This window comes from Peromyscus californicus, unplaced genomic scaffold (assembly GCF_007827085.1).
Source record: "Peromyscus californicus insignis strain IS unplaced genomic scaffold, ASM782708v3 Scaffold_8__1_contigs__length_139910024, whole genome shotgun sequence".
Taxonomy (NCBI): Eukaryota; Metazoa; Chordata; class Mammalia; order Rodentia; family Cricetidae; genus Peromyscus; species Peromyscus californicus.
Window position 1 is genome coordinate 82,522,281 of NW_026294606.1, and position 20,622 is coordinate 82,542,902.

General features: G+C 46.8%; 1 protein-coding gene across 18 annotated transcripts in view; it reads right to left on the minus strand.

Moving 5' to 3' along the window:
- Positions 1 to 310: 310 nt before the first annotated feature.
- Positions 311 to 20,622, minus strand: part of Pard3 (par-3 family cell polarity regulator) — a 559,894-nt gene continuing 539,582 nt past the window's right edge. For 17 of the 18 annotated variants that reach the window (XM_052726921.1, XM_052726930.1, XM_052726931.1 and 14 more), the window contains 3 exons: positions 15,874 to 15,994; positions 5,888 to 6,015; positions 311 to 2,185 (listed from right to left, as the gene is read on the minus strand). In XM_052726921.1, the coding sequence (XP_052582881.1) occupies positions 1,843 to 2,185; positions 5,888 to 6,015; positions 15,874 to 15,994 (592 nt within the window). In that variant the 3' untranslated portion in view covers positions 311 to 1,842. The remainder of the gene's footprint in view (positions 2,186 to 5,887; positions 6,016 to 15,873; positions 15,995 to 20,622) is intronic. The other variant, XM_052726909.1, reaches the window with a different exon arrangement.

Consider the following 20,622-nt stretch of genomic DNA (forward strand, 5'->3'; position numbering starts at 1 on the left):
CCATGAATTTGAGTAGACGGGTCTGGGAAGGGCTGGAGGAAGGAGGGAGGAAATGATGTAATAAATTTTAATTGAATAAAAAATATATAAAAAATTTAAATGAAAGAAGAAAGTCGGGCTCCAGTCTTCCCTATCCCCCATCCCCTCTCCTTGGGTGGTCAAACACTCTTCCACTCAATCCTGTGTTTGCAGAGATAGGAAGAAACTTTCCACTTTCACTAAATATGAAAAAAAAAGACATCTGTTAATATATTTATATAAAAAAAAACAGCTATGAAAGATCCAACAGGAAAACTAGGGACACTCAGAGAACAGGAAGAAATATGCCTTTTATTAGAAGTCTTATATGTACAGGGACAGCTGTTCCTCACAGCCTTCCTAGGCTGTGAGGAAGCCACTGCCGTCCAAGGTCGCCACGTGTACTTACACTGGAAACACCACTTAAACACCGCCGCCGCCGCCGCCGCCGCCTCGAGTCATTAACAGATAAAGCCATTACACACAGACGCAAAGAGACACGGGGCCTGTGGACACTTCGAGTATTTTCTAAAAACAAGTCTACACAAAAAATACAATGTGCCAGTAAAAAAAAAAAAAAAATAGGCGTATCAATACATGTCTTTTTTTTTTTTTTTCCTTTCTAGCTTCCTTTTTTGTTAATACATGGTACTCTGAGCTTTTTTTCTCAGGATTTTTTTTTCTTTCACATGGAGATTTGCAGGCACTTTAGCAACCCAGCCTTGGTTTACAATACATGATGTTCAGACCAACAGATGAACAGTGGGAGCGTCAAGGGCCGTGTGACACAGACATGCACGGAAATGTGACTCCTAGCGCTCTCCGGGGACGTCAGAGTGTTCTCCAGTGGGATGGCTTTTCTCTTATTTCTTCTATGTTCCATGGCTGAGTTACTTAGTAATGTGGTCGAACCAGGACGGGACACATCATGTGGGTATAGGAGACAAATACTGACTCCAACCTCTAAAACTGTATTGAGATTAATTTTCAGAATTAATCAGTGACTGATTTTTCCTGGTCCCACTCTGCCTTCCTTGTCAACCTTTCAATGCAAATAAAGAAAAACACCCACGACAATGACAGGATAGACTGGTCATAGCTCCTCCAGAGATTCTTCCCTCCGGTTACCTCCCTCCTCAGGGTGCATGCACAATAGGCCATTCCCATGGCCCTTGTTCCCAAGTGTCATGAACGTGACTGAACAAGTGTATTTATAAACGCAGACTAGAATCATTGTGATATGGGTAGTGACGTTATAAGGCAGTTGGAAGGGACCCCCTGACAGCCAAACAGCACCGGCTGGCCTATGGTTTAGCTTCTTCACGACTGCCCAGAGCCTTTATGCTCCAAGGAAGTGAGGAAAGAAAAGAAAACCCAGATCGAGCCCCAGAACTGGGGGCAACCCTACTGCAAAGTCCTGGGAAGCCCTCCTTCCTGGTCCACGCTGCACTCCCTTTCATCTAGCAGAGGCCCAGGGGTGAAAAGGTCAGCAACATCTGCAGCCTCAGGGTCTCGGTGAGGCTGCAACACCCAAGCCACAGGCATCTTATGCATGGAGCTGAAGCTTCCGGTACTGCAGAGAAGCAGGTGCCTTGAACTCGGGATTGTCAGGAGGGGGTTCCTTCCATGAGATAGACGCTGAGATGCAGTGGCAAAGACTGTAAGGCCTTCTGTTTCTTTGCTCCTGCTGCTTAAAGGCACTGATACCAGCGACAGAAGTGTTCCGTAGTCCCACCGCAGGGTTCGAAAACTCCAAGAACACACGTCTTCATAGGAACACGTCCTTTATTGCATGACACGAAGTGCTGCCATCCTCATTTGAGCTCAGGAGTAGAAGGGCCGCCCTTTCTCGGGTGTCTGCAGTCTGTTTAGCCTGGCCACCTGAGATGGGGACGGAGGCACATCTTGCCGGAAGGGCCCCCTGACTCCATCAGCCGGGGGCTGCTTCTTCAGCTGCTGCTCTTTCCGCCTCTGCTCCTGGCGGAGAAGCTCCTGGGTCTCCAGCATGACCCTGGCATTGAAGCCATGCCCACCAAGATAGCCGTTTCTTGAGCCCTGGTAACTGGAATACCTGGGGTTCTCCTTGGCACTCTGGAAGCCCTCGCCAGGGGCATAGTTCTGTTCCCAGGAGTCCTGTGATATGGAGCTGGCATTCTTCCTGCTTTGCCTAGCAATAAAGCAAAGAAGTCAGTTAGGGCTGAGAGAGAGAGAGAGAGAGGAATCTGCAGGCTTTAGCAAATATCACCATGACCTGATCACCCACCAGGTACCATGGTGGGGGCTGGAGATCTCAAAATTGACATTGCTTGCTGCCCAAGCTTGAGGATCTGAGTTCAATCCACAATAGCCATATAAAAAGCTGGGTGGGGTAGCACACATTTGTAATTCCAGGACTAGGGAGGGGAGAGAAGGAGATCCATGGGGCTTGCTGGCCGGCCAGCCTAGCCTAATTGGTGAGCTCCAGCCCAGTGAGAAACCCTATTTCAAACAAACAAGGTAGACAGTTCCTGAGGAATGAGACCTGAGGATGGGCTCTGGCCTTCATGTGCACACACATGCATGTGCACCCCCACACACGCACCTGCATTGTGCATGCAGCCACACCACAAACAAACAGTGACTGTCCTCAGCAAGTCCTTAGTTTCAGCTGAAGTGACGAATGCTGACAGGACAAAAGACAGAAGCAGACTCAGCAGCTATGGAGAAAGAGGTGCCTCTCCCAGCTTGAGGTGCCCTCTGGCTCAGGGTGACCATGTGCACTGTAGTGCAGGTGCAGACACAAGTGGCTAAGTATTAGAGGTCAGGCAGCATCTAGCTTTGTAAGAACTGCTGCTCACTTTAGTGGCACTGTTCAGTTCTAAACAGCCCAAATGAGCACTGTACCTAGCGGCCTGCCAGAATGATGGCAACTGGTGTGTGCTGTCCGCGCTCATCTTCCAGAGACTGAGATGTCACTCTGTCCTCCGGAAGCTTATGTGATGTGAGTATGAGCTCAGACAAGGACGGAAGTGCAGCAGTCAAAGCGCTGGCCGGGCTCAGCTCAGAGCACTGGCTGAGGAGGCAGGAGGCCCGGGTTCCATCCCCAGCGCCACATATACCAGGTGTTGGGAGCACAAACCTATTACTCCAGCATTAGGGAAGTAGAGGCATAAGGATCACAAGGTCAAGGACATCCTTGGCTACACAGTAAGTTTGAGACCAGCCTGGGTGGCAGGAGACGGTCTCAAACAACAACAAATCACTCACAAAACAAAGCAAATAATGCAACAGGCAACTCCTTTGAGCTCCAGCTTGGCTCTCAGGGGTCCTCTGTGTCAGCAGCTGGTATAGGTCATGTTGCACAACTTCCTGTCTGGAAACATTATTTATTCCGCCTCATAGGTTTCCTTCACCAAAGGCCAGGTGCCGCACTAGAAAACCCATTTCCTATTACCCCAGGATAGGGAGACAAACTCAAGCCACACAGACACTTCACAGCCTACCACTTCTGCAAGAGACTTGCTGTGGTTTTCGGGAAACATGATTCTGAAACATCTTTAATTTACTATCAAGGCTCTAGATACTTCTATGAATTTGCAATAAGATTGCCTTTGATAAAGCATAACAATTTTGTGTCAGGAAGGAAGACATGCCCTATTTTTCCCCTTGAAAATGGAAGAGGGAGGAGAGACGACACTCATAAAGAAAATGTATTATTGCTCCATTTATCAGCAAGAAAATCATCTGGTGGCAGTAGGCTAGGCTCAGCCTCTCGTATAAGTGTACACAACACTGCACATTCATGAGGAGACCGTGGGAAGCCACCACGCCTCCCAAAGGAACAGAGTGATGGCATTTGAATGTTCTGGAACGCTGGCAATATGGTCCGGGGTAGAACCTGCCCATTTTCCACATGGCTGCAACTGTAGTTGGGAGACCCTGTGGATGAGAAGTGAATTAAACTCTCCATGTCACCCCTGGCTCTGTGAGCCACCGAGAACAACGGTGGCTCCCATCTGGCTTTCCTCATGGGAGCCACAGCAGAATCCTCCGATGGGATGGAGTAGGTTTCTTCGCCTAAAGCACTGATTATCATCACTTAAGAAGTCATCAACTAATCTGAGCAGAGATGTGACAGACGGACAGTGTCAACATGAACCCTGGGGTTTTACACTGTCACCTCTTCATCCACAGCCTCTGGAAACCCATAGCTGTCTTCCTCCCAGATCCTGCATGTCCCCTGCATAGAAAGGTGTGTTGCGGTCACCCCAGAAATGCAGGTTCCGTCTGCATTAAAATTCGTGAAAAGTCACTGAGACTCATCAGGCCTGGATGAGAAGAGGAGGAGGCGGGTGTGGGAGGAGGCACTGTTTTGTGGCTCAAATTTGCTTCAGATTAGTGAGTCTAGAATAAAGCAAGTCCTATGGTTTGAAATAGGGTATGTGGGACACACACACACACACACACACACACACACACACATACACACCTTACTTTCCTTTGTAAGGAAGCTATTGGTGTCCATACACTCTTCATTAAGGTAAGGATTAGCAATGTGCCAACTCAAGAGAGGAAGAAAGGGAGGCGGTCAGTCAGTGTCTCCTATGTAGAGGGCTGAGGAAATGGCTCAGTGGCAAAGTGTTCTCCTTGTAAGCATGAAGACCTGAGGTAAATCTCCCAGAACCCACATGTAAAAACCACGTGTGATTACCTGTGTTTGTAATCTCAGTGCTTGAAGACAGGAGGCTCTCTGGGTCTCACTGGCCAGCCATCCCAACCTTAGCAATGAGCTCTAGGCCAGTGAGAGACATTGTCTCAGGAGCAAGATCGATGATGCCTGACCAATATCAGCTGAGACTGTCCACTGGCCCCCATGTGCAGGGACACACACCTGTCTGTGCACCGGTGCCCACACATGGACCTACATGAACATGCACCTATTTGTACACACAGTGGGTAGAAATAAAGGGGGGGGGGGATAACCGAATGAACGTGTTTGCACACCACTACCATGTGTGCTGGTGGGAGCTTGCTGCACACCCATCTTGGCTAACCACTGTGAATGTTGAGTTCCTGGAGGCTGTCATGGAGATTACTGAACTTCAGAGGAAGTTGCCTTTATCAGACAGTAAAGCAAGCTCATTTTCACATGGATCAGCCAGTGCACAGATAAGCACCACCTTCCTCCAACTGCTTTGTTCAAATTCATGGTTGAGACAGGAAAACAAATGTCTAGTAACTGTCACGTACAAGTGACTTGTTTGGAGGAGGCTGAACCCTGCAGGGTTTTCAATATGTTTATTCCGTACTATCTATTTTCTGGGACGAAGACTCTGGTGGAAAATAAGGGTGAATTCAGTGTGTGGCCATGTGGTCAGTCATGTGACAGAGTTCTAGTCCTTTAACAGAAGACAGCTGGAGCAGAGGTCCCTCACAAGCCCAACACCTAAGCTTCTCTTGCTGGGTTGTCAGTTAATGAGCCAAGCACCCCTGAGACCCTCTGCACTCCCATGCAGAGTGACAGTTGAGACAGAGGGCAATTAAAATGGGGTTTGTGACTGCCAATCCACTGATGTGCATGCCCAGAGTGCTCAGTCCTGCTGTAACAGAGCCTAGGTGCACACAGAGGCAATCACCCCAGAACGCTGGGAGCCAGGCAAGCAAAAGCATGTTTACAGTCTCTCTTTTCAGATGGGGGGTGGGGTGTGTGTGTGTGTGTGTGTGTGTGTGTGTGTGTGTGTGTGTGTTCCACTTTGGGTATGCACAGGTGCAGATGTTGGCCTTCTTAGTCATGCTGCCAATAGATGAGCGGTACCCCTCCCAAGTCAAGCATGCCTGCGCTGCCCAGTCCTTGGTGACCCTGGTCCAAGCTGGGAAGAGGGCAGCTCACCTTGGCAGTGAGCTGTACTGGCGCTGAGCCTGCTGGAAGTTCTCTCGTTCCTCCTGCCGCTGCCGCTGCACTTGAACCTCCACAGACACCGAGTGCCGACCACTCTGTGACGCTGGCCGGGAGCTGGGCTGTGGGAGAGATGCACAGCTTGTCAGTAAGAGAACGACACCTGCGCTGCCATGCCATGAGTGACGCCGCCACTTCAACTCTGGGTCTTACGCAGTGTTGGAGACAGAACCCAACGCCTGCACATGCTGGGCAAGTGTTCTTCTGCCTGAGTTACACCGTCAAGCCTCCAACTTTTGACTCTTACCAAATGACTTTGAAACACTTTACAAATTCTATGATTTTGTTCATCCACATCAAGTTTATTTGTTATTCTACCTCCTTATTTTGAGACAGGGTCTCATGTAACCAAGGCTGTGTTTGAATTCACTGTGTTGTAGCGAAGAGTGACTTTGAACTTCTGATCCCCTCGTCTCTACCTCCTGAACACTGGGATCAGCATTCCTGGTTTATGTGGCACTGGGTATGGAACCCAAGGCTTTGTGCATGGGGGTAACCACTACACCAACTGAGTCACCTCTCAGCTCCCTTCTCATTCAGATTTCTTTGAGAGAAGAACCATATCATAGCTTGGCTAAGTTTTACATACTCCATCTTGAGCTGTGACTTTGGTGTGGGCACATCACTAAAAATGGAGAGGCCAACTTGGTAGTATTTCCCAGGGAGGCTCAGTAAATACTGACAGGTGCTAGTTGACATCCCTTACAGAGAGATCATAAAGCTCAGAGGATTAGAAGACAAGACCCAAATCCAGGGCTGGTAATTAGAAGACCAAAATTGAGGGCTGGTAATGTGGTTCAGGTGGTACAATACTCACCCAGCACACAGGAAGTGCTGGTTTTATCTCCTGTGCCGCATAACATGGGCATGTTAGAACACACCTGTAATCCCAGAACTCAGAAGGTACAGGCAAGGGAATCAGAAGGTGAAGGTCTCCCTCAGCAGCCTGGACTAGCCTGGGCTACCTGGAACCCTGTCTCAAACCAACCAACTAACCACCACAACAAAAACAAAATAAAACTTTGATACCATAACTCACAAAGGCAGGAGTTCACGGGCCTGTGAAGGAAGGCTTGCCGAGCTGGAGAACATTTGGTAATTGTCTCTTTTGTCCTAGCAATGGTAAAAAATATAGAGGACCAGCCTATGCTAGGAAGTGACAGCTCAATTTTGAAATGTGAAGATCAGTTTAAATGAGACACTGTGACCAAAGATAGGCCCTCTGTCCCCAAGGATGTCAGCTAAAGAGGGCCAGGAACCCTTACCAACAACATGGACCTGTCAGCTAATGAATACTGAATGTACCAGTGTAAGTAACACACTCCCTTGGTCACAGGAAGTGGTAATTGGCCAAGGTGAACCTAGCTGAGAGAAATCTTCACTCCACCCAGCCACACACTCTGGCCAACACAACATGCATGGATTGTGATTTTCATTCATAGTGGATTATCAAATTATATACTATGCTGTGTAGATCAGAACAGCCAGGAACCTTACAAAATACCCAGGGATGGCTTATTGCTGCACTGCTGTTGGTACCCCAAAATACCTGTCTTGTGACTCATCCATCTTGGTGCCCCTTGGTGCAAGGTACACAGTCTATGTGAAGAATATCTGCTAAAAAGCTCTAACTGATTTTTTCTTTTAGCGCTGAAAGCCAGTGGCAGGCCACGACTCAATAATGGCTTGGTAAAGTAATGGCTTTAGCATTCATAGGAGAGTGTTAGAATAACATGAGTCCTGCCCCTGAAGAACAGCCCCTGTGGTTGGCTTCTGTCTGAAGAGAAACTCGACAGCATAGGTTCTCTTTCTATCAGAAAGCACCTTATGTGCTGGTAAGGCAATGTCCAGGACACACATCTCTAAGCAGGTATCCTCAGTCGGCACATATTTAAAAAAATATTCCAATACAAAACGTATGTGGCAAGCGATTAGACTTTCCGGTACCCCAGTCTGTGCTCGGGGATAGTCACAACCACACCAGCTGGGACAGATGTGTGGCAGAGACTACACATGCAGTTCCCACAATACATCATGTATCTTCAGCATGAAGAGCACTGAGGGGGCTGGGACATGGCTCCAAGGTTAAAGTGCGTGCTGTGCAAGTGTAACAACCTGGGTTTGGATCCCCAGAACCTGCCTCAAAGCTGGGCATGGTGGTGGGCTCTTGTAATCCCAGACCAGGGGAAGTGGAGTCAGGACAAGCCCTGGGGCTCACTGACAGCGAGCCTAGCCTAATTGGTGAACTCTACCTTCAGTGAGAAACCCTGTCGAAAGGAAGAAAGGAAGGGAGGGAGGGAGGGAGGGAGGGAGAGAGGGAGGGAGGGAGGAAGGGAGGAAGGAAATAGAAAAGAAAAGAAAAAAAGAGAGGTAGATGGCTCCTAAGGAATGATACCTGAGGTTGATTTCTGGCCTCCATATGCCTTCACACGTGTGAATGTGTGTGTGTGTGTGTGTGTGTGTGTGTGTGTGTGTGTGTGTGTGTGTGTGTGTGTGTGTGTGAACACTTGCACACACACACATACACACACACAAGAGAGATGAGGTAGTAGATAGATAGATAGATAGATAGATAGATAGATAGATAGATGATAGACAGACAGACAGATAGATGATGGAGCATTTCCCCAGTGAGTTCCTGCTTGTACACACACAGCATCCTCCACATTAATGAAGACAGGCATCTTCTCTCCCTTCCATGAGCAGGATGCCACTGAACTGCTGGGTGGTGGTGTGCCTGCAGGAGCCGTGGGGAGCATCACTGGGCAGGCAAATACAGAGTGAGAACTGCATGGTTTGCAGAGCACCCCAAAGTGCCCTGTTTCCTTCCCCTTCACGCACCGTAAGCTACCTATACACGTCAGGTTGTTTGGAAGGCTTTGGCATTCAGCGACGGGGTTTAGTAACCAGTGATTTAAGCTCACGCTGCTTTTTGACACACTGCTTGTGGAGATGTGAAAAGAAAATGTAAGAGCTTACAGGAATGCCGGTATATTTTTAAGTTGTTTCTCTCAGCGGCCTGAAAATTTGATTCTGACAGAGGGAAAAAAATAAGCTGAAGGGCTTTTGTTTCCTCAACTGTGCACTTTCTGACACTGTTCAAACCTTGTCAGTTGTAAGGATCCACTGAAACCCTCTCGGGCTTCAGGAATGATCAGCACAGGGACTGCAGCATGCACACGTGGATGACTGAGGTGCTGCTGACAGACTGATATCTCCTAATCAGACAGAAGCTTCAGCCTCCCCATCCATATTTCACGCCCCCCTCCAAGGCTGCAAAAGGGCATGCCAGTCACCCCAGTCACCTTCATCTTTTAGAGAGAACTCTAACAGGCCACGTGTCTCAGGATACAGGACTAGTTCACAGCAACAAGTCAATAAAATCACTCTGGCAAGTTTTACTTTTGTTCCAGATGAAAAGTAACCTCTTGGGCTTGGGAGACAACTCGGCTGATGACTTCCAAACCCAGAACCCACAACAACAACCACAAAGCCAGGTGTGGTGCCCATGACTGTAATCCTAGTACTGGGGGTGCAGAGACCAGGGGATCCCCAGCTGGCCAGCCATCCAAAGTAGTGAGTTCCAGGTTCAGCAAGAGACTAGGTCTCAACACAAAGAACATGGATGGCACCTGAGAAGCACAGCCATGGATCGGAATAAAAAATTCCATCAATAAAGACACGAGGAAGAGAGACCACGTAACCCCCCAGGAGGAGTCCATGTTTTCACACAACAACAAAGCAGGAGAGGAGAGTGAGGGGAGTGTTTGCTGCACACACATGAAGCCTGAGTGCAGATCCCCAAGGCCCGCAGGCCAGCCAGCCCAGCCCATGTGCAGCTCCTCGTTCAGTGAAAGGCCTTGTCTCAAAACATATGGCAGAAAGTAATGGAGGAAGTCATATTCTACAGTGACCTCTGGGACAGACAGACAGACAGACAGACACACACACACACACACACACACACACACACACACCCCATCTCCATACAACATACACCACCCCACACCTGCATAGAACACACACAAAAGAAACAGCTGTACAGAAAACCCATGTGCCCACCAGTGTCCCAACACTGGTAATTCAGACAAGGAAGTGAAGCTGCTTGAGCTGCAAATTACAAAATCACCTAGGTCTTGTTTGTAATGAAACTGGTTAGAAGAAATGACCTTTTAAATAATAATACTAATAAAAAAGCCCCAAGCACCAGGTCTAAATAACAAAAGCTGTAAGATAGAGGTGAGTATGTGACTGTCACAGAGCACAATGGAATCTCTGCCTTAGAACCACCAGAGAAAAATACGCCTGTTGCTTTGTAAGGGAGCTGCAAAATACTGGTCTTTATCATGATTAGAAAGATATTACTTCAGGACTGAGAAAGCTGAAAAATGCTGCTTTCATTCTGTGGGAAAAAAAAAAATTAGAAGAAATAGCTCCACAAAGTGCCACTGAATTTGTATCAAGTGAGCATTTCTCTTGGCTAATTAAAAATATTCTTTGATTCTTTTTACAAAAGTAAAAATACAAAATAGCTAAAATAATTAACAGACTAATGAATAAGACTATGTAGACACAATGTAAAGTTTCAATAGTAATTAGAACTAGGTAATACTATAACTTTTTACAGAAAGAAATAAATTGGTTAGTTTATTGAGTTATATACAAATTCTATAATTTAAGAAATACCATAATTTAAAACATACCCAGTCATTTAACTTCATATAGATAAGAAAATAGTGTGAAAGCATGCATATACACATATATGTGTATACACCCATACATATATACATACACACACACACACACACACACACACACACACACACACACACATATATATATATATGACCATTTGGAGGTTTTCTATTTTCTACTTGAATATGCATAATAAAATTTTCTAAGCTTTATATATGCCCAAGGCACATATAGAAAACAAAAAGTAAAATATAACAGTTTGTGTGTTTTAGATAAAAATAATGGCAAAAATTATATTCCTTTTAAAGACAGTGAGTCCTTATTTAGAGGTTAAATGTACGTTACTCTCATATGATCCCTAACTGATTAAAATGACCATTTAAAGATCTGATAGTAGGTAGAAAGAAATTTTATCCAGTTAAGTCATGTCAGAGTGTAAATCATCCACTCTGGTTTAGTGTGGACACTGCTAACAGTCATCATCTTCCGTAGTTCCCTTATTTACAACTTTAACCACAGTGAAGCCAACTTCTGTCAATCTCCCTTCCAAACACAAACCAGACTGGGACCCTCTCAGCCTCCCAGATCAGACAAGACTGGGGGCCTTCGGTGGGGTAGAGATGAAGCGACTTTTTGTCTATTTTGGTGTCTCAGTCCTCTGCCCCATCGTTCTGCCAAGCTCTTGTGGGTTCTGAATGCTAAAAAGCTACAGTGCTCTCAAGAGCCCCTGTAAAGGCTGGGAAGTCCTCAGAACACCGCATCCCCGGATCTTTATAAAGGCCTGCTTTGGCGTTACCACTGTTGGTCTTCATTCACTCTTTCCCATCAGTGCTTGTGCTTACGAGATCTTCCTACCTGAAGCCCCTGGTACTCTGAGAACTAGGGACAGATCTACAGAGCAGGCTGTTAACACCAGCAGCTCACAGCACCCAGCACCCTCTTCTGTGGGTAGCATGGCCCACGGGTGTATGGAAGTTTGTCTAGGAGAGGGTTATAGTGCCCAAAGCACAGGGTCTACTTGGCTGTAGTAAGGGGCTTTCTCCATGAGGAACTGACACCCCTCTGCTGCAAAAGAGCTCTCTCTAGGGACATTTCCGAGGGAAGCCACCTCCATGCTGTGTGAGCTGAGGTCACAGTGAGAGGCTTAAATGAAAGTGGTGACTTCGGAACCAAGGAAAGGAGCAACAGCTGCAGCCACTTCACACGTAATTAAAACCATGACAACAAAAACTGAACCGCTGTCTTCTCAACGCCCCTGGACCACGGGCGGCACCCAGGGATGCAGAACAACCCGTTCTTGCACTGGGCTCCTGAGGAGACCAGGCAAAGCCCTGGAGGGACAGAAAGAACCATTGTAAGCCCGCACCAGGAAGATGGAGGAAGAGGTTCCTTTAAAGCCCGCAAGGAACAAAGCAAGTACAGGAAAGACGAGGCCATTCACAATGCCCAGGGTCAGTTTTCTCCTTGAAGGACTAAAGTACTTCCAGTCACTACTGACCAGGGATGGAAAGGAATTAGCAATACTATTAAAGTCTCCATTATCCCATTTCTCCGTTGTCTCAGCCAGCGCATCTCCTTGTGCGCAACGCTAGGTGTCTGAGGGGTTCCACTGGCAGGCTGGACTCTGGTGTGGACAGCCTACAATTTAATTCCTTTAGAGCAACTGTCGGTTCTGTCCATACCCGAGCACCTCGTAATAATGAACACCCCAGCTACTGCTCAGTCACGTGCCCTAAGTTGCTTTATGGAAGAGTTACAGCAGTGTACTGCTCTGTTAGGGCTGCACCTGCATGAGGTCGGGGAAGAACCTGCTTTTCCTCTTCCTCAACCTGGGAGAGAAAATGCTCCAATTAGAGCTCAGAAATTTTCTGGGCCTGTGCTCCTGTAAAGGCCTTTTGTCCCACAACAGTTCTTTCCAACCCAGACCGTGTCTTGAACAAAGGCCCATGAGCAGGTGCATTCCACACTGCTGGGGTTTACAGTGAACATTTCCAAAACAGATGAGTTTTTAGGGCTACCTGCAGTCATTTTTGCCACAGGAAGCTCTGTCGTTGAAGTTGTTGGCTAAGATACTCTCTATGTGATGCATCTGTAGATAGAGTCATTGGATAGGAAACTCTCTGCGATACCTCTGGCTGGACTGTGCATGAGTATTACAGCTTATGTGCACTACGTTTTCCAGGCAGCTTGAAGATGAACTTGAGGTTCTTTAAAAAAATGAGTGTGGACTGTTCCAACATGTGAGGCTGTGCTCTGACACCTTCCGAGTACGGGATGCTACAAGGTCAGCAGACACGTGGGAAGAAAGAAGATTCCTAGCTGTGGAAGGGACCAGGGAAACCAGAGGAGTTACTCTCTGAAGAAGCTAGCAGATCTCACAGAGGGAAGAGGGAGAGCTGATGTGAGGATTACTGTGCAGAGCGGAATGATAGCTACCATTAGCTCACTTACATCATCAGCAAAAGGGAAAATTCTCGGCAAGATCTCAATTGTTTGCAAAGGAAAAAGAAAAAGAGAGGAAAAGGTCAACTTCTGATCCACAATTGAGGAAACTATTCCATGTCTAAGGTAACCAATTTGTCACCCGAGTAATTGCCGGCTCTGTCATCACAGGAAACAATACATAGGCCACGCTGTCTGTCTAGAGTTTCAATGGCATCTGGCACACTGTAATTTGACCTATGACCTTTGGTAGTCAAGTTTCCAAAGCACAGAATTTTTTTCCGGTCTTTTCTCTAGAGTGATTGCTCCTATTAAAGAGATAATGTGGAAACACCCAAATCACAGACACTTCTTCATTCAGACTGAGATATAATCCTTTCAAATTCTCTCAATGAAAATACCTTGCACTGAGAAGACACTCACTTGGCCTCAAACTTGAAGTTCCTTTATGTGGACACAATGTGACCAGTCGGAAGCCAGAAGTGGTAGCCACACCTGTAATCCTAGCACTTGGGAGGCTGAGGCAGGAGGATTGAGAGTGGCTTTCTTTGTATCACCTTTGCTGCAGTGTTTTAGGGACAGACAATCTTTCACAGATTTGTTCTTCTGTACTGCATGATAATGGGGCATTGTGAGCATTCCGGAAGTCTGAGAAGTCAAGCCATTAACTGAAAAGTGAGTGATGGGAAGATGCTTGTTTGAAAGCTGAATTCTTAGGTACCTGACAGTGGCCCTCATGGCAGGGTGTGGGGACTGTCAAACCATGAGGAGCTTGCAAGTTAGAGCGGGGTAAGTGACAACTGCTTCCCTCCGTGATGGCTGCTTTCTTCTCAGGTTTCCCACTGTCCCCAGGACTCTCTTCAGATGTAGTTAACTATACATCACATAAGAATCCTGCTTTAGGAAACCTCTTAGGGATAGATGGAGTCAATTACACCAAACAGCACCAGTGCATTAGCACAATCCCATCCTGTTGCCACAGAGATGACTCAATTCACCAGAAAATAAATCAAATCCCTTATAATGAAAGCCCCTCTCCGAGCAGAACAGCTCTAGAGGACAACTGGAAATCTGTTTCAGTGTTGAATCAGTGTAGAACACCCACGGCCAGGCAAGGATGGGCTTCGTGGGGGCATTTTCACACCCAAATGCTGCTCTCACACTGCCAACTGCCATTCCTCTCTTGATCTGAGGTGAGGCCTACCCCCCTGACGCAGTTTCCACACCTTTTCCTCCTCCTCTAAATCAATCTTCCATCAGAAGCAAGGTTTCTTGCTTCACAGAGTACACGGGATGAACTGGGTATCGGGACCAAGAAGGGTCCAAAGACCACCCTGACATTCCAGGAAACATACTTGGCGAAGTTGAGCATGGCTGCACTCTCTGGGATCCCCACTTTTACTCAGTCCTCCCTCAACCCAGCCACCTGTCGGGTTCACTTCAGCTGGGAGGCTCATCCTTCCTCTGACCAAGAAGGGGCATGTGCCCTCAAGTCTTTCCTAATACCATTCTTCCTCTGCCACATCCAGAAATGTGGCACAATGTATGTTAGTCCCAGAACTTTTCTGAAGGGACTCAGCAAGGTCTAGGCCCTGGTTTCCTCTGCCTCTGCTCCTCAAGTGAAAGGACGGCATAGCTCTTCCCACTACAGTTCTGAGACTTCTGGCCATTCTTGCATCTTCTTGAGCCACCATGGTAGTCCATCTTCCAGCTGCACAGGTCTCCTACCCAGACTGAGCAATCCTGATCCCAGAATCCTCATCAGGACATCCTGGCCTTCTACCTGTTGGTCTCTTCCACCCCAGTCATACAGCTTCTCTGCAAATATGTCTCCTTGGTTCTTAGTGGGGGCTGAGCTGCCAGGAGGATAGGAAGTTCCAGTGCTCAGAGCTGCACTGGCCTGTGTGAACAGTTCTTTCTGACTCTCTCTCTTCCCAGAGAGCCTTCAAAATCTTCTTTGTCTCCAACCCCAACTCTGCTCCCATCCCTCTACTCCTAGAAGTGCCAACAAATCTCACAGATGCAAAATGCAGGAAACAAGAGTAGCAGCCACAGTTTCATTCTAAAGAGGTCACTGAAGTGGCTGCATGGAGGATGGATGAGAGGTGAAGACAGATAAACAGGGATTTAACAAATACTTGGCAGCAGGGCTGGGGATGTGGCTCAGTTGGCAGAGTGCTTGTCTGGCATGCATGAAGTCCTGGATTTGATGCCCAGCACCGTGGAAAAGTGGCATAATGATGCACACATGTAGTACCACACTTGGGAGGCAGAGGCAGGAGGATCAGGAGTTCAAGGTTATCCTGGATTATACAGTGAGTTTGAGGCCAGTCTGGGACATATGAGACCCTGTCTCAATAAAACAAAACAGAACAAAACAAAACAAAAATATCAAGGGGGTTGGAGAATAAAGAACCAAGAATTACCAACCTGTCTCACAGACACAAATGAGCAGGAGCTGTACTTACTTTGTCTCTGTTCCACTGAAAAGCACTGAGTAAACCTAATAACAAACTCAGTTGAGAGCAGACATTCTTTGGTGGTGTCTCGTCTTATGACTATTTGAACCTATTACACGGTGGACAGATGGTGGAACAAGATATAAAATGAAATTAGCAATGATGAAACCCAGATAGAAATGAGGGAAAGGTCAGAGTGCTAAAGGTCAGAGGGACTGGGCTCCGTCTTGTCTTATTTCATAAAGGACTGAGGTCATAGCTCAGGGGCCTCTCTTATGGGGCAGCTGTTAGCCCCGATGCTGGGCTGAGGAACCAGACACTCACCCAAGACTGCTCAAAGCTGTAGGTGCGGCGCCGGTCCTCCACATCCTCATCCTGTTTGGCTTGCTGGAACTCTTGCCGTAGACGCTGTATCCGGTCATGGTTGCTCGGAGTGGATCGGCTGCTAAAAGAGCAGAGGCAGCAGTAAGCACCCTTAAGAACAGTTACCATAAACCGCAGTGGGCTAGGGAAAGGGGGCAGCTAGCTGTGGAACGTTACTGAAACAGGAAGTGAATGTTCACAACAAAATCTGGGCATTTGAAATGTTCGTTTGTTCTCAGGGCTTAGGCTCACTGTGGCTATTCCAGCAGAGATCTGAACCGTGTTTGGAGAGAGATCTTTTTTTTTTTTTTGTAGTGACCTTTCAAAGCCTTACTTCCTTTCTATAATCTGGTTAGGTGCCGGCAGTGAAGGTCTGAAAGATGTGGCTTTGGACATCAGAACAATTAGGGTCCAGACTAGCTTCTCCAGCTCCCTAGCCTGGGGCACACCATTCTTGTATTTTTACATATGAAGCAGAGATAATTATCTTCCATAAATATCATCTGTAACCAAGTGTGATGACACTCCCAACCCCCAACAAACAAACAGCAACAACACTCAGCCTCACAAGCGAGGTGTTGCAGCATATACCTATTCCAACATTTGGGTGGGAGGCTGAGGCAGGAGGATCGAAAGTTCTAGCCATGCCTGGGCAGTTTAGTGAGATCCTGTTTCAAATTAAAATCTAAACCAAAAATTAAAATGGGGCGGGAGATGTAGCTCAGTGATACAGTGCTGGTCAAGCATGTTCTTTCTGCAGAGCTGCAGACAAGAAAATGCATATGCATCTGTGTGGGTGTCTCTGTGCATACATGACTGTATGTCTGTGCATGGATGTGTGTGTGTATCTGTGTGTGGTGTGTGTCTGTGGTCTGTGCACCTCTGTTTGTGTGTGAAGTGTGTATGTGATGTATCTGTGTATGTGGTGTATGTAATGTGTCTCTGTCTCTGTGTACGTGAATACACATGTATATCTTTACAGATATGCAGAACGTGAATACATGTGTATATCTTTATAGATATGCAGAATTATAATCACAATACTATTATATGTGTATATGTATCTTTGAGTATGGATGTGCATACGTGTGTGAATGTGTGCATGATCTCACAGATATGCAGGATGACATCATATTGCTGTTTCATCAGCTTCTTATTTATATGTCATCGAGGCCTTGAACAAAATGTGATTTTCATGGTATAATGAGAAACATAGAAAAATCAGGTTAAGGCGGTGTTTGAGCAAACCACTTGCTTAAACAATGACAAACAATGACAAATTTTCACTCTGTACAGCGCTGGACTTGCTTTTGTGGTGAGAACAGCTGTAATCTGATAGAGAAGGCAGCACTTGCCTTCACCCCACCGAGTGTGGAAACTGACATTTTAAGGAGGCGAGTGGCAAAGGTTTTGGGTGGGTCAGTCTGAGGACATGAGCGTTAACAGGTCTGTAAATGTGCTGTTTCAAATCATGCAAACTTCTCACACAGTCTCCAAAGTTCCCTCCATGCTTCTGAGGCATGCAGGCCGCTATTCCCAGTGGCTTATAAAAATACAGATACAGCCATTTCTGGTTCCAGCACATTAGCACTGGCTACCAACCTATAGTTCCTTCTTTTCCATGTGACCAGTGACTACCTGGGCACACAATGGTCTGGTCGCCAGCACAAAGCGACAGAAACTGAGCAGTGAGGAACAGGTAAGTGGTTTTCCTGCTCCCAACCTACATCAATGGGAGGATGAGCAGAGGCAAGACTAACTATCAAAGTGCCCCTACCTTACCATCATCACTGCTCAACTCTTCCCGTGCATTAACTGTACGTTAATGCAAGTGATGAAAACCAGCCTTCCACTGTCTGTGATGAGCTGGAAGTCATTCCCCAACAAGATGACTGACACAGTGTCCTTAATTTTAGGACTGGGTAACCTCAGTGGCATTCTAGGATCGGCCCTGGAAGTCACCTGGGCCCTGGTTTCCCAATCTGCCCAACCAGTTCCCCTTTCTTCCCTCTACCTTCTTTCAGCCTGTGTTCCAGAGAATCAGACCAGCTTGCCCTAGACCAGCTAAACCGGTGGCGCTTTCCTGGCTTAAGCTGAAGGCAGGCTGCAATGGTTTCATGATTGATGATGATTTCCCAGGATGGGAAGGCCATCAAGTGCCCTTTGGGAATAACCATTGGCAGTGTGGAGGTAAGACCTGGCTTTGAGAGAGGGAACTATTGCACCAGCCTACTTGTTTCTCAGGCCAGACTGTGACGGGCCAATCATTCAAATCTGGGCTTTGAAAACTCTGATGCCCTCTTTGCCAAGAAAACCAAAGGAGATTTAAATATTCATTAGCAATAGTGACTAATCCCTACACATCCCAATCAACGTAGATTAGGGCTGGTGCCAACTTAAAGCTGGTCTTTTCTTTTCTTCCTATCCCACCTCCCCCCCCACCAACGTTGGTGAGGAATAAATAAGAACAGCACCAAAGTAGATTCAAGAGACGACTGAAACTAAAGAAGTCATAATGAGGAGTCTAGAAACTGCAATTTCCAGAGATCTAAACAGAGATGATGGGGGTTTAGGATGTTCTCTATAAACAGACAAAAGACAGCTTTGGTCCAAATGCTAGCACTTAGCCTCTTCTTGCAATACTGGTTTTTGTAGTGTGACTGGTCTGCGTGTGTGTGTGTGTGTGTGTGTGTGTGTGTGTGTGTGTGTGTGTGTACTATTTGAAGAAAATTGGCTTTAGTTCAGTAATGATGTGGGTTTTGTTCTGCTGTGTTCCTGTTCTACAGAGAATTCTGGCCCAGTGTGCGTGCATGCTGCAGTGGGACTTGGAGGTCCATGGAAAGCAGACTGCACAGGACACATGGCATGGAGCCCTCTGGTGGGCCTTGCATGTTTCCCTGATGGTGGCTGATGCATTCATTTGTGCTAAGTGTAACTGGAGTTTCTGCAGACCTGCTGACTGGATGCTCCTGGATTATAGGGTGAGGGCATAGGTTGCACAGCCATGCCTGTCCCCACTCACTGAATAAAGAGTGACCATCCTAGAGAATATGGTAAATGTGCTGCTTGTGAAGACTGAGACAGCCAGTCAGGGCAGGGCTCAGGCTTACATTCAACAACCAGGCTTTATAGCTGGGCAGCCTCCAATGACTCACTGGCAATTAGTGGGAATGAAGGGGCCATGACACAGGAGTATCCACATACCGTCCATGGTAAGTGGGGGTGATGTGTAGGGCAAGATGGGGAGGCTCTTGGTTCCAGCAGGCCAGAGGGATGTGGCCCACTGATGCCCTCCAATTTACCTTCAGTGTGTGTGGGAATGTGTATGTGTATGCTCACGTTTCTGTGGGTACAAGCCCATGTATAGGTCATGTGGAAGGCATAGATCAACCTGGATGTTGTCTCTCAGGTGCCATTTAACTTGTTTTATCCGACAGAGCCATACTAGGACCTGGGACTCACGGATTATACTAGGCTGGCTGGCCAGCAAGCCCCAGAATTTACCTGTCTCCATTTCTCTAGTGTTGGGACCAGGCACAGGTTTTTACATGAGTGCTGGAGGTCCAACTCAGCTCCTGATGTGTGCACAGTAAGAACTTTACCAACTCCTAGCCACTTACATTTTTTAAAAAGAAATTATACAGTTTTTACCCTAAATTTAATTGACTTAATGCATTCTTTGATTCAAGACAAGCCAAACACAATAGGGTGGTTGGCAGCCAGCAGCCACCTCCACTTTATATTCTGCAGCTGCTCTTTCCTGTCTGCTTCCCTAAGCCATTTATTTCCACTGCATCAAGGTGAGGACCATGGTCCCTGGACGGCAGTCCTGAGAAACAGATGCAGTCAGTTCTCCAGAGGGCTCATCCTTGGGCTCAAATGTCACTGGGTAGGAAATATTGGGGGGGCGGAATTGTTAAGATCATAACTTGAAATTTTTTTACTATATATTTTTATGCATATGGGTGCATGTGTATCTGTGCATCACGTACATGCAGTGCCTACAGAGGCCAGAGGATGGCATCAGATCCCCTGGGACTGGAGTTATAAAAGGTTGAGGCAACATGTAAGTGCTGGGAATTGAACCCAGGTTCTCTGGAAGAAGAATCAGTGTGCTTAACCACTTTGCCATCTCTCTAGCCCCTTAACTTATTTTTTAACTAATTAATTTATTTGGTTTTTAGAGACAGGGTTTCTCTGTGTAGCCTTGGTTGTCCTGGAACTCACTCTGTAGACCAGGCTGGCCTCGAACTCAGAGATCCACCTGCCTCTGCCTCACAAGTGCTGGGATTTAAGGCGTGCGCCACCACCACCTGGCACCCCTTAACTTTTTAAAGGATGGGACTTTGTCACACCACTCATTAAAATCACAAGAATGCAACCTCTGGTGGCACTTGAGACATTGCCCTTTTATTGTGTGTATGTGCATCGTGTAGAGAAGAACTTGCAGACGGTGGCTCTCTCCTTCCACCACTCAGGTCGCCGGCTTGACAACAAGAGCCTTTACCAACTGAGCCACTTCACCAACCCATGACTGACTTAAATTGTTATTCCATACATAATTAAGCACACTGGTAGGTTACATAGCACTCATATGTCATTAGGTGTTACAAATCTAGACAGGATTTAAAGTATATGGGCATATGTTCACAGATTTCTATGCAAATGTCCTTCAACATCAAGGAAGGAATTTTGGCATCCACAAATTCT